We start from the raw sequence: 14,998 nt of genomic DNA on the forward strand, positions 1-14,998 counted from the left end.
TATATACAAATGGCCAACAAGCACAGAAAGAGATGCCCAACATCATTAGCGTTAGGGAGATGCAAATCCAAATTGCATGCAGTATCACCTCACACCTACCCACTTCAACCCACCGTAATAATAGTATTTTAAAAACTGTAAAAGCAGGGTGCCTGGGTGGCTCAGTGGGTTAAGCCGCTGCCTTCAGCTCAGGTCATGATCTCAGGGTCCTGGGATCGAGTCCCGCATCGGGCTCTCTGCTCAGCAGGGAGCCTGCTTCCTCCTCTCTCTCTCTGCCTGCCTCTCTGCCTACTTGTGATCTCTCTCTGTCAAATAAATAAATAAAATCTTTAAAAAAAAAAAACTGTAAAAGCAAAGTGTTGGTGAAGCTATAGAGAACTTTGGAAGCCTTGTACCTTGCTGGTAAAGTGGTTCAGCAGTTCCTCAAAAAACGAGAATTCCTGTATGATCCCATAATTCCACACCTAGGTATATACCCCACAGAATTAAAAACTGGTACTCAAACATGTAATTGTAATTGTAATTACATGTAAAATGTAACTGTAATCCATACTCATAGCTGTGTTGTTCACAGTAGCAAAACAGGCGGAAAGAGCCCAGACACCCGTCAATGGATGAATGGGTAAATTGCGGTATGCACATGAAACGGGTACTTACTGAGTCATAAAAAGTAATGAAGGACTGATATATGCTACAATTTGGATTGATGCTGAGAACACTTTGCTAAGTGAAAAGAAGCCACACACTGAAGGTCACATATTGAACGGTCCCATTTATATGAACTATCCAGAAGAGATAAATCCGTAACAACAGAACACGGACTGGTGGTTAGCAGGGCTGGGGTGTGGAAGGGAACAGGGAGAAATTGCTTAATGAGTAAGGGGTTTAGTTTGAAACTAGACAGAGACCGTAGTTGTTCAACACTGTGAATGTACCCCTGAATTGTGCACTCTAAAATGGTTAATTTTACATTAAGTTCATTTCACGTCAAAAATTATTATTTTTAAAGACTGTATTTATTTGAGAGAGAGAGCACAATCAGCGGAAGGGGCAGAGGGAGAAAGAGAAGCAGATTCCATGCTGAGCAGGGACCCAGATGTGGGGCTGTATCCCACGATACAGGATACAAGGAAACAAAAATTCCATGACCTGAACTATGAGTTAAGCCAGTTAAGTCAGTTAAGTCATGTAAGTCAGATACTTAACCAACTGAGCCATCCAGGAGCCCCTTTATTATTTTTTTTTTAATTAAAAAAAAGCTAATGAAGTTTTGGTATTGAAGGAAAAAAGTACTTCATTTACAAACCATCACATTACTCAACAAGCATTCTGGTTGGATCCGTCATTTGATGTCACTGCGTCTGAGCAAGTACACCGGCATGAGTTAAGTACTAGATGCCTATATGGGAACAACTAAGGTAGACCTCTTTCACGGCCAACAGCATAACCAGTTCCTCTTGTATATCTCTTCCTTTTAATGCTTATCATAGAGCAGTATTTCTCCACAGAGGAGTCAGACACTAACTAGCAGGCCAGTGGGAACAGAGAGATAACCAGCATACCCTTTCCTCTTCCACAGTCGTTATAAAGGCTTCCTGGGGCCCTGTCACCATTTGTTCCCTAAGGTCCTTTACTATTTACCCAGTTGTCTCTTGGTTCACTTCCTGTTAATTACTCATTTTCTTCTTTTTTAATTTCTCTCCAAATAAACTTTAAGTGGCCCCAAAAGGCCCCAGTCTTGTCTTAAACGCCTGTCCTATTTCCTTGGTATTTCCTGGAGACAGAAAAACACAGTAGATTCTCAATACTTGCATCTGCCAGCATCACATCTCTGGCGGTCAATTTCTTCTTAAATGAGCAGCATGAAGGAATGGTATTACCTATGGTTTTCATTCGAATTATTCTATGAAGCATTATATACTTTTTGGGGGAGAGAGGGGGGTGTAGGGGGAAGATGGGGTGCTAGAGAGAGGGAGAAGGGGTTGAGAAGAAAGGTGCTCGAGAGCAGTAACAGCTCAGCAACCCCTCTTGCTAAGAGAAGAGCCCTCCTCGCAAAGGCTGTGCAATCACTCACAGTGTGGCAAGCACCACTCCAAGTTTATACACGCTTTGTAAGCTACCCCTGACATCCTGTTTCCCAGCAAAAAATTCAAGTTTGACTATGCTGTGCAAACAATGGGTAATGTATTCATAGGCAATACAAAAAAGATAATCCAAAACATATGTCAGAGTTTTATGGGAAAATACTAGTTATTTGGAAATGTGAGCATAATATCTTTAGTTATTTGTTTTAATGCATCCAAAAGGACAGCTATGAAAAATCTGCAGCAAATATCCAAATTTCTCTTTGTTTTGTTCACTAAAACAAAAATTCCACTGGAAATTCACAGAGTGCTTGAATATAAAGCACTACAAATATTAACAAAGCCACTTCAAAAGGGAGAGAAAGGGAAAAAATAAGGTATAGAGAATTTTTCAAATAGTGGACAAATTATGTTGTTTCTGAAGTTGTCTTTGAGGTGCCTTTAAAAAGAATGCTGAGATAATTTTTCTTCCCTGCTTTGCACTACAAATATGTAGCACTAACTATAGCCGTAATTGGACTTCCATGACAAAAATGTTAAAAATGACATTACTGATTTTTTTTCAAGTTTTTATTTAAATTCTATCTAGTTAACATACACTGTAATATTAGTTTCAGATGCAGAATTGCAGTGATTATGGGGGTCTTGGACCCCAGCAGTGGTTGAATCTGGAAGGGTCCAACAAGTTACAGAAAAACAAGGAGCACCTTATGTTAGAATTCCAAGTGAACCAAACAAACAAAAACAAAACTTAATCCTCTCTCCCAAATTTTTCTGCCACACTTGTTGGCCAGATGCTCTTACCATTTCCTTACTGCTTTCCCTTTAAGATGTTCTGATGTTCATTTAATCCAGATCTTACTATTACCAAATTCCAAGGGGGTGGAGGGCACAGCTGTGTAACTTTCCCAGACATGGACCCCTTTCACCCTCAACCCAGCCACCAGCGGCAGGAGCCACCAATGTCAGCACAACAGAAGGGCAGGCAGGCGTCACCATCACTGTAAATCAAAGTATCTAGCCTCACTGATTAATACAACTTGAGAGCTGCCTAAGATCTTCCTGGTACTATATATATGCTGACAATCTCATTCTTAGGGTTTGTAAGATTTTATTTATTTATTTATTTATTTATTTGAGGGTGGGGCACAAGCAGGGAGGAGGGGCAGAGGGAGAGGGAATGCAGACTCACTGCTGAGCAGGGACCCTGGGATCATGACCTGAGCTGAAGGCAGATGCTTGACTGAGCTGCCCAGGCCCTCAGTAATCTCATAATAATTGATTTTTAATTGTAAAAGTAAGTACTTAGTGAAAAAAATACAAACCAAAATTAATAGCGCCTTCCCTTTTTACTTCTACAGACTTAAGTAAGGCTTTCTCTTCCAGCCCCCACTCTCTTGCCTGCCCCCCATCCATACCTTTATAATCACTGTAAGACTGACCTAAGCCCTTTTTAATACCTTAGCTTATTGCCTATGAAGTAGGGATAATAATAGTGCCTACTTCACAGAATTGTCTTGAGGATTAATTAACTTAATACATGTAAATTACTTAAGAGAGTGCCTGGAACTTACTAAAGACTCAAATGATATTATCATTTTATCAGATTTTAACCAATCCCATAATGATGAATATTGAGGTTTTCACAATTTTTCATTCTATCCAATGCTGTGATGAACATCCTGGTTCACTTGACATTTGTTCCATCAGGTAAATTCTTACAAGTGAAAAATGCTGATTCAAACACATATTTATGCAAAATGTTGTCAGATGTGGTCAAACCACCCACCAAAAATATTCAGCCACCTCCACTCCATCTGATAGTGTGTGAGAGGATCTTCTTAGTCTCCCACATCAAGTAGCTTCAACACTAGATACTAGTTTTTGCCAATCTAATAGGAAAGGATGATCAATGTTTTACATTCTATTGGAAGTTAAAACATCTTTTTCTGTTCTATTTTTATTCTTCTATAATTTGTCCATTTATATTTTATAGGGAAGGTCAAGAATGCCTTCTCCTGGGTCAAAAGGAAACACTTCTGTGCCTTATGCCCCATCCCAATTCAGGAATATGAACAGACCTCTTCTTCCCTTCAATCCCAGGATATCACTTTTAAGTTGAATTCTGTATTGTTGCATAGATTAACTGATTAAACAAGATCCATCGCTCTTATCGCTCAGACATAAGCCAAATTCCCCTCTTTCATTAAAATTTAGATGTCTCTTTCTTGTCCATTCATATTTATAAGCAAAACTGGCACCAGGTGAGAGTTCCATTAGTATCTGGGCAGGTTACCCTTTCATGGCCCCAGAAAAACCTACCTACTGTCCTCAATAAGAGAAGCTGGCAGATCTATTAAGTGCTTTTGTTTCCACACTGAGATTTCTTTTTTTCCCCTTCAAGTCTCCTGTGGCCTTTTATTTTATAAGCGAAAAAAACTGAAGTCCAAGGAGGTTAAGCACATGGAACCCGGGGGGTCTGTTACCTCCTAATACTGGGTTTGGCTCCCGAACACTGAAACAACCCCTTTGAAGACTGTAGTCCTCAAATGCTCCCACTGCTAATTCCCTCCCTTCATGAACTTCCAGGTTAGGAGGCAGAACTGGTGATTGCTGCTTCCAAACTATTCTCCAACAATTAGAAAGACTCCAGCTTCTTCCAGTGGGGCGAATGAGGGGGGACAGAGGTAGCCTTCACCTCAGCCTCCTTCATCCTGCACACTCATATCCAGACCTTACCTGAAACTTGTCCACCATTTAAGTCTCTCTCCACTACCACCTGTCCCATTCCCCTAGATGGCTTACCCAGTCATACCCAATACGATTCTTCAACGTCAGTGGGTCTATTGGCCCCTCTCCATTCTCCCTGTTTATTCTCTCCTCCTTTCCTTCTTTGCCTCCAATCCAGCTCACATTCCCTACCCCGTCCTCCATGTCCCCAGATGTTCCTGCAAAATTCCCGAACCTCCTTAGTCCCTCTGCACTTGCACTGTATCCACCTGGAAAAAACCTAAGCCTGCAGGCAGGCAACAGTCCACCTTCTTCCTACCTCCGACAGTTGGGCACTGCAGGAGAAAATCCCCTAAAGAAGCAGATGGTTCCACCATAAGTCTAGCAACAGAAAGCTTGCTGACTAATGCCAACAATCCTACTATCTTTCTCTAGTCAAACCTCCATGTGACTCTTCCCAACAATCATTTCAAACCTGCATTCTCTACAAATCTTCAGTCCCCAAGCAGATGGCCTTGCCGGGCACAATGTAGAATTCTCATGTCAGCTGTGCTCAGTTAGTGGCTTTCTATTCTACTCTGTGGTTTCCTAGACCACCCAGACAGCTCCTTGGAAGGGAAGGAGGTATGGATTGAGCAAGACTCTTGCCTATCCCGTCTCCTAAAGAAGAATAATTTCAGTTGCATTTATTATTTAGTGAACTTTCTGAATAAATGGTTCTGCTAAAAGGAGTGAGAAAACATTCACTAGATCTACGCATCCCACCTACGTCGGAGTTGGTGTAGAGCGCACCAATATACAAAGCCAAGAGAAGGAGAGCTGCTCTGGCTGAAGCGAGGACACACCGCTGCTCCATCCCCCCCATAACTCCCCACCTCAGCCATCTCTAGAAACCCTCAGTTCCTCAGTTCTCAGGCACTGAAGAACAAAAATCAAACAAAAAAGCCCACTGCTCTCGGCAAAACAGGCACCTAGGCTTGTCCTCTGAACCTTCTGCCATTGACTCCTAGTTCATACTTTCCCTTCAGCTTGGGATGTGCACAAATGAAAATTCCATGAGAATTCCATAAGAATTTGTTCCAAATAAAAGCCTTGAAGAGGACTGGGTACAGAGCAAATACTCACTAAATACATGTTGAGTGAATATTTTTCCTCCTAAACCCCTGCCAGAGTCATTCTTCAGTGTCAGTATAAACAGCATCTTCTTCAAAAAATCTCCCATAATCCTGCTACACAGAATTAGATTATAGGTTCTACAAATGTTGGGCAGTACACCAGGCACAGGGATGCAGAATTTAAGACAGAGTCCTTGACCTTGAAGGCTCCCAGTCTGGAACACTTATACCTATATTAATAATCCTTACCTTAATCTACTTCATATTCATTTATCTATTCATTCAAGAACTATGTGACTACCTATCACATGACAAACACAGAACCTATACTTCCTATTGTAAATATCTTCTAACTTCCACAAATGTGAGACTTCACAACTCTTAAAATAAACGTTAGAAACCAAAATCATGTTTCCTAACTACTACTTATTCACCTATTAATTACATAACTGAATTCTTCTATAAATTGACTCATGTCAAAAAAATGTTTTAAGCGGCACCTGGGTGGTTCAGCTGGTTAAACATGGATTTTTTCAAAACGGTATTATTACAACTATATTTTTCTTCCTTATGTATTGCTTTTTAAAAATAGATTATTTATTTGTTTGTTTACCTGAGAAAGAAAAAGGGTGTGCATGAGAGTGCACGGGGGTAGCGGGGAGGAGCAGAGGGAGAGAATCGTAAGCAGACTCCCTGCTGAGCATGGAGCCCACATGGGGCTTGATCTCATGATGCTGAGATCATGACCTGAGTTGAATTCAAGAGTCAGATGCTCAACTGACTGAGCCACGCAGGTGCCCCCTTAATAACATTTTCTTTTCTCTAGTTAACTGTATTGTAAGAACATGGTATGTAATACATGTAACAAGCAAACCATGTATTAATCAACTGTTTATGTTATCAGCAAGGCTCCTGGCCAACAGTAGGCTATTAGAAGATAAGTTCTGGGGTAGTCACAAGTTGAACGTCGATATTTGACTGAGCATGGGGTCAGCACCCCTAACCCTGGCATTGTTCAAGGGTCAACTACACTGATAAAAAGTACTTTAAAATGGGGTGCCCGGGTGGCACAGTTCATTAAGCATTTGACTCTTGGTTCCAGCTCAACCTTGGTCTTGGGGTCATGAGATCAAGCCTGGCATCAGGCTCGGGGTCAGTCTGCTTTAGATCTTCTTTTCCTCACTCTCTACCCTTCCTACTTGTGATCACTCTAAAATAAATACATTATTTTTTTAAAAGTACTTTAAAATGTAATATGTGCCTACCATTGACTCATTAATCCCACTTTTAAGACTTGACCGTACACACAAACACAAATGCACAAATGAGGATGTATATGTACCTCACCTGGCCAAGAGGTTAGTGGAATGAGAATACCATGAAGTAAAGAGAAACCCACAAAGAAATATATACAGTGTGATTCTATTTTGTTGTTTAAAAAGGGGATAAAGTATATAATTACATAAATACAAGTAAAGCTGTAGAAGGACACAACCGAACTATTAACATTGGTTACTCTACAGTATATAACTGGCTGAAGAGACGACTACCTTCCATATGTACCTCTACGTTCACTGATATTAGGGCATGTATCATTTTTGTAATTAAAATATGAGTTTAGTCTTTCAAATGCATAAAAAAAGCTTTTGCTGTGATTTAGTTTTAATGCAGCATTCCCCAAATTCTGAATATTTAATATACACTCATCCTGCAAAATATAAACCACTGCCCTATATCAAGCACTTTGACGGGGAAGAGGAAAAAGGGCAGAGGTGTGCATCATCAACTTCTCTTTTCACAGCAAGGCTTCGTAGAGTGAGAGATGGGGAGACAAGGGAGGGGGAATATTGAAGAGAAAGGATGTTAACACAATAAAACAGTGTTAATAAATAAATAATAAAACAGTGTAAAAATGGAGATTACAGGCAGATTCCCAAGCTTCCTACAAAAAAAAAAAAAAAAAAAAAGGTCAATGAACCCATAATGGTATTAAAGATACCATCTGTTTCCAATGACATGTTTTGTTTTGTTTTTCCTTTGGACAGTATTACAGTTGTAAGTCATATTCCACATACCAAATCTAACACAGGAAATATACTGATCAATAACACCAGCAAACATCCTCAAAGCCTGAGTAGAGTTTAGAGCACTCTAGGATAAGTATTACTTCATCTGCTTTCAAAAACCTGCACGTTAAACCAGTCCTAGACTACACTGGCTTTCAGTACCATCTGGGAATGGAATGTGCACTACAATCCCTACCACCCTGACCTCTGTATAGCACTCTACAATTTAACAGCTCTTTGATGCACATGAATCAGATGTTCCAGCTCATTAAAAGGCATTCAAATAAAACACATACGCCTATCATTGTAAACATATGCAACAATTTAATCTTTGATGAACAGAAGAGCAGTAAAGTATGAGCTTGAAAAGTATGCTTATAAGCCATTACGAATATTGGTTCCAACTGTACAGTAGATACCTAAATATTTTCATAAATTGAAAACTGCAGCTGAGGAACTGCCACAAAACCAAAAGCACACTGTAACTTTCAGAAATGAAGGTCAATTTCTTAGAACATACTCTACTCCGGTGGACTCTGACTAATAGTTGAGAAGTAATCCTCTCCTCTCACAGCTTTTCCTTTGTACATCAATAATAAACATGGGGAAATCTGGGCTATAATCCTTGACAAATTATTTTTACAGCACTTCTTCCTCAAAGTGGGGTAAAAACACTTGGTAAATATGGTTTCACCTCATGCAATGATGATTTCACAAAAAGGATTACTATAATTATGCTATTTAAGTTTGATCACTAAGATAATTAAAATTTTAAAACTGAAAAATTTACTTTAAAAAAAACCTAAGTAGGCACTCAAAATAACATATAAGTCAAAATGCCAAACACTAAAAATGAAAGACGTATATCCATTTACTGTCAGATACAGCAAAGATAAACAAATTTTATGTTCTCTACTCATTGGAGGTATTTTAGACAGATTAAATAAAACTTTTCCACAAAAACACTCCATCTAAATGAAGCCAGTAAGGCATACTTTCAAATAGGCAGAATGATCCAATAAAGAAAAGGGGATGAAAAATAGGTCCGCTCACAAAGAAATAAGACATCATAAAACGAGTAAGAATAAGAATTCAAGTGTAAGACTCAAACAAGGTTAAGTGATAACCAGAAAAGGTCACATAAAGCACATACATTTAAAACAGAGACCAAATTTTACAATAAGAGTAGAAATAAGAAGCCAGAGTAATACATTCTCTTAAGAAAATTTCTAAACAGTTTTTTAAATCTGACATGTAATAAAACTTAATATGTAATGAAATATATAATGAAGCCCTATATGTAATAAAAAAATAAGGTTATAATGATAACCATCTGCTTATTCTTACAACACAAAGAGTGAATCAAATGTTGTCTCTACAGCAAAAATTTTTTCAACAAACTGGATAATAGTCCAATTCAACATCATTTGATTTTCACGATGCAATCGTAAAGATTTTTTTGGTTTGGGAGGATACTTTTGTTATGTGCTTCACCCTGATAGCTTCCCAAATGCATGTTTTAATATTTTAATCTTCAAATCATCTCTTTGTAAATGCAACTCAAGGTCATTCATCTTTGTTGGCCTTTCTCTTCTTTACTTTTTAACTGGTCCAATGGATATGATAACATCCAAAAATCATCTAGGAAACTTATCACACAAAGAAACAGAGACAGATGCACAGGCTACGTGTAGTGGGGTTTTTGGAATGGAGACTAAATCTATAAGTGGTATATTTAGTGAATATATTGCTTTCCCTTACAACTCTTCCTGCAACCCCATACTGCAGGGACTCGGATAATGAATCCTCAGCTAATGGGAACCCCTGTATATGCATTTTTAGTACCTGTTTATATAACAAGAGGGGATGTACAACTTGGTCTGAATATCTAGGATAAGTAAGCTATATCTTGGTCAGGCCCACATTATAAATGTTTTAAATGCAATATAATACTGTACCAAGGTTGTAAGGGAGTTCCTTTTCATATAGAGCCTCTCCAAGTACTGTAGTCCCTCATCTTTCAGTAACTCCAATGGAAAATGGTGCAGATTCCTATAATTTAAGAACAAATTCTTGTGCTTTTCCAGCCTTGCCACAGAGATCGTCTTACAGAGTTCAGATGCCATGACTGAACATATCCCATCAGGCACGCTACAGCACTACATCTTGTCAAAATTGGTCCATTTCTAAAGAGAACAAAAAAAAAATTGAATAATTATGATACTGGTTATAAGCATTGCCAAATAAGCCAGTTAGAGCACAGAGCTATTTGCAGACGCTAAAAAGAGAATTAGACATTCAATCCCTTTATTTTTCTTTCCTAACGACTAAATGTGACACACATATTTAGATTAAAATGAGTAACTATTCATTAAACATGCCTTCACTACTTAAGCTAACTTAGCATTTAGCAGCCACGGTCCTAATGGAAAAAAAATAGTTCTTGAACTTGAGACAGGAATGCCTAACAGAACGGAGATCAGTTTTATAACCTGCAACTAAAGAAAGTTGAAAAATCAGATATGGCAAAGCCATTTCCTTCTTGAACTCCCTCATTTTATGTTTAGCTTAAGGTATTTCAAAAATATTTATAAACATATATAAAAATAGATCACTGATACCTTCACTTCATTTCTATAGAATATTGTCCTATATTCTTATTTTCTCTTTCTTTTATCTTTTTCTTTCTTTCTTTTTAGCTTTGTAGAGTATCAGAAGTAGTAAGGAAGCATGTCCAGGAGCATACGGTTTTATTATTTCAATGTAAGAAGAAATACTGACCAGGAAATAAGAACCTTGTATTATTTTATTATAATCTTGGAGGCCTCAGTTGCCTGACATTAAAAAAAAAGAAAAAAAAAATGGAGACAGCAATTTATTGGTAAAGGCCAGAACCCAGAACATATTAAATTCCCTTCCAGGGGTGCCTGGGTGGCTCAGTGGGTTAAAGCCTCTGCCTTCGGCTCAGGTCATGAGCCCAGGGTCATGGGATCGAGCCCCGCATGGGGCTCTCTGCTTGGCAGGGAGCCTGCTTCCCCTTCTCTCTCTGCCTGCCTCTCTGCCTACTTGTGATCTCTGTCAAATAAATAAATAAAATCTTTAAATAAATAAATAAATTTCCTTCCAGCTCTGAAAGTAACAGGGTAGGAAGAAAAATAACATTTGCCATCTTATCAACTAGGCACAGAGCAGAAACAAACTTCATTCACATAAGAAGAAACAAACTCAGAGCTTCAATAATTTCTCCAAGGTCAAACAGCTCATAAGGGATAAAAGCAAGGACTTTTTTCCCCCTTGGGGTAACGAAGAGGTTTGTCCAGTGGATTTTAAAGCCTGGGTTCTTTATATACACAGACACTCACAGGACTCCATAGGATACTAAGGAAATGTGAAAACACTAAAATGTTGAGATTTGTTCAAAGATTATACTCTCATCTTCCTGGGCATCGTTTCTCAAACTCAAGAGAAAGTATCTTTCAAAGGATTTTTTTTTTTAAGAAAAACTACTTTCTCTGGGAATTAACATCAAGTTAGTGCAAAATGTAGTAACAAGCTTTCGATAAGCAGTTTTGATAACTTTTTTGGTTATTTTCTGTTATTTCCAAACTCAAAATCCTAGCTAATAAGAAAGCACTTGTCATTTTATCTAAAAGAGCAGACAACATAGAAGTCAATAATAACCCCAAAGCAATATGAGAATGCAAAACTTCCTCCTACTGATTCCACTTACACACCTATTTTTATGAGACATATGTGACTTTGAACAACATACTCATCTTTCTACATTTTAATTCTCTCACCTGTAAAGCAAGGGGGAGCTAAGGTAGAAACAACTTCAATGCTTCTGTGTGGAAAGGGAAGTTTCCTGGGTTACAATTCACTTAAGTTGTAAACCTGAAGTAGGTTAGAAGTCTCACAAGTGCCTCAAACTGAATATATTTTGATTCCCATGACCAGTCCAAATTCTCCCCAGTGTTTCTCATCTCAGTTAATGGCACACACCTCTATCCACACAGCTGTGTAAACCGGAGGGCTGGAAGTCAGGAATGATTCCATCCTGTCCTTCACCTGCCCCCTCCAACTGATCTTAAAGCTGGTGGTTTCGACCTCCAAAACACATCTCAAATCCAATCACATCTCTCCACCAGCCTAAAGCAAAAGCCACTGTTATCTCCCAGCTGGCCATCTGCATAATCACTTAACAGGGAGCCTTTAAAACGTAAATCCCATACCTTTCCCGGATAAACTCAGTCCCAAGGGCACACATATCAACTAAATACCACCTGCTAAAGCTTTTTTAGAAAATCAAACTCTTATCAGGCACTGAGAGCTCCTCACAATCTGGTCCCACGTGCCTCTCCAGCCTTATCAGGCAGCACCCTCCCTGGCTTCCCACCAAGCTCCTGGGCTTTTCTAGTCCTTTTTCCCCAGTCTCGAAATTTCAAGAGCCAAACTCTGCACACCATTTGCTTTTCTCCTTTTAGCCTGGAAAACACTACCCCATCAACTCTGAGTTTCAAAGTAAAAATCACTTCCCTATCCAAAACTATTCTCCTGTTATTCTTTCAGAGAAACCCATTTCTTTTATATGTAGGACTCCCTGCAATCTGTAATTGAAATATTTATTGGTGTACCTGTCTATTGTCAAAATACCCAAGAGACTGTAAGCTCCTGAGGGCAGAGATCTTTGCTTTCTACACTCTAGTATACCTGCCTATGCACAGTATCTAACGCAAAGCAGACCCTCAAACAGCTGATGGGTGGACGGAAGTAGGACATGTAACACTGCAAGGTAGATCTTTTTCACGCTATAATCTATGGTCATCTTGCAGATACTACATCCTGAGTGTCAGCTATGTGCCATAAAGATCCTAATCTGTACAACTCTGCATTGCGCTAGACATTTTTGCCCTGTTTTATAGATATGGAAGCAGTTTCTCAGAGAGTACCTTGCCAGAATTCTAACCCACGTGGACCAACTCCAAAGCCCATGCCTGCCTTACAAGATAGTCTTTCAGGCATTTCAGTGGCGGCTGTGTTTCTCCTCTACTATCATTTTCTTAAGTAGTAGGCAAAGCTTATACAAAGGTAAGACTACAAAGCGAAATCATATCCAAAATCCACACTCCCTGACGGGAGATCCAGAGAGAGAATTTGGTATAACCTAATTGTTTTCCTTCTGAATCCTTAGGGCTGGGAATGAGCTGCCTTTAAAACATCATTACACCCTACTAAAATGCACTGGCTACCAAGGCAGTTTGGAAGATAAAGTCTCCGCAAATGAAATCTGAAAGCTGCTTATTATAAATAATGCTAATGGTTTCCCAAAACGCATTCATTTGGCAATATACAGCCTGTAAGAGGATGGGTAATTTTCTTACATAAATTCCCTTCACTACCTCTTATCTACGATTAAAGACAAATGGTATACTGAACTGTATTAAATGAACAGAGTCAACTGCACCTCCACAAGTTTTCTGACATGTAAACACCAACCCACTTTATTCTTGTTTAAAACAAATAAACAAACCCTCCCCCCTTAAGACAATTCCACACATTTGAAGCAGGCGTGTGTAAAAGGAAAGAAGACCCTCCAACCGACTTCCGTATTTAATTCAGTAGAATACCCACTCCAATTTCCTAATGTTGGAGATTAGAGAAGTAAAAACTGTACATTAAAAGCATTTGTAAAAGGTTCTTTTCTCAGTAAGTCTGAAGCAAAACACCTGCCGCTTTGCCCGTGTTAACCAAACACTAACTAAGGTCATTACGGTTTGGAAGCGGCGAACCCAGTGGCAGGGATTTCGCAGACCCGGCATCGGGATTCTCTGGCCACGGAGGGCGGGGAGGGCCCGGCAGCTATGGCGACCCGAGGCCGGGACGGGCCCGCTCCGGCCAGGGACCCCTCGCCGCTGCCCGGACGCTTCTGCCGAACCCGGCGCGCTAGCCGGGGACCGGGCCGGGGGGTGCCCCTAGCCACGCGAGCCATCCGACGCGACCGGCGGCCGCACTCACCTCGGCGCCGGCGGAGCCAGCGCTCCGGGCGCAGGCGGCGCTGAACTGCTAGCCGAGGGTCTGCGGGAGGGGCGGGGTGCCGGGGGGGCGGGGCGAGGTGCAGAAGGCGAGGGGCGGGGTGGGGGGGGGGGAGAGGGAGCTGTGGAGAGAAAGAGGGAACATCGCGATAATTCGTCCCTGTTCTCGCGGTTTCAAAACTGCATGGACGAGAAGTTCGTTTTCCAAACGATGTGCCTATTGGCCAAGAGCGCGGCTTCCTCCAGACTGGCCCCGCCCGCCGCTCAACATTGGCTTCCGGCTCCGGCTGGAGTTTTGCAGGGTTGTTTGCAGTCTTTTGCTTTGGTTTTTGAGAGGGCTGTTTAGCGCGCTCGAACCTCAGGAATTGCCTGTAACTGAGGTGTTCTTTAATACATACATTCGTTCAAGCGCTCCGGCTCTCGTTCACTGTATACATTGGGGAGTTCCCACGACAATAAAACACCCGAGCGCTTACTGTGTACCAGGCAGCGTTCTAAGAGCTATGCATAATCTCATTAAACCCTCAGCAATCTCAAGACACAGGTAGTTTTATGACACTCGCTTAACGAATGAAAAACTGAGGTCCTGTGGGTTGATGTAAGATGGCCAAGGTTAGTTATCAAGTGGTGAGCCTAACTAAGCATGGAACAGGTTTGTTCCAAAGGTGAGGCGACTAACCTCGTCTCCTCTCTTGAAATATCCGAGGACTCTTGTGAGGAACGATCGCATCAAAAGACAATAGCAGCTTAGTAAGTTAAATATTACCGCGCTTCCTAGCGTGACTGAATAGGCCGTCAATAAATGTGTTTTCAAGACGAAAATTCCTATGTCAGCCGAAGGAGACATCAAAGGAAGAGAGCTTTATCCCGGTTAAAAAGAAAAGAATTCCAAACACTGTTAGGGATCACTTTTAAAACAACTTTATTTTTAAAATATTTTGTTTGTTAATTTGACAACTTTCTGAAATGAA

General features: G+C 40.3%; 1 protein-coding gene across 2 annotated transcripts in view; it reads right to left on the reverse strand.

The window, feature by feature from the left end:
* LRRC28 (leucine rich repeat containing 28) overlaps nt 1-14,080 on the reverse strand; it is a 161,978-nt gene extending 147,898 nt beyond the window's left edge. The window contains exons 1-2 of one of the 2 annotated variants that reach the window (XM_044232010.1): nt 14,011-14,080; nt 10,106-10,181 (exon numbers count right to left, since the gene is read on the reverse strand). In XM_044232010.1, coding sequence (XP_044087945.1) covers nt 10,106-10,138 — 33 coding nt within the window. In that variant the 5' untranslated portion in view covers nt 10,139-10,181; nt 14,011-14,080. Of the gene's footprint in view, nt 1-9,953; nt 10,182-14,010 lie in introns of those variants that run through there. The other variant, XM_044232009.1, reaches the window with a different exon arrangement.
* Nucleotides 14,081-14,998: the final 918 nt, after the last annotated feature.

Source organism: Neovison vison, chromosome 13 (assembly GCF_020171115.1).
Source record: "Neovison vison isolate M4711 chromosome 13, ASM_NN_V1, whole genome shotgun sequence".
Classification (NCBI taxonomy): Eukaryota; Metazoa; Chordata; class Mammalia; order Carnivora; family Mustelidae; genus Neogale; species Neogale vison.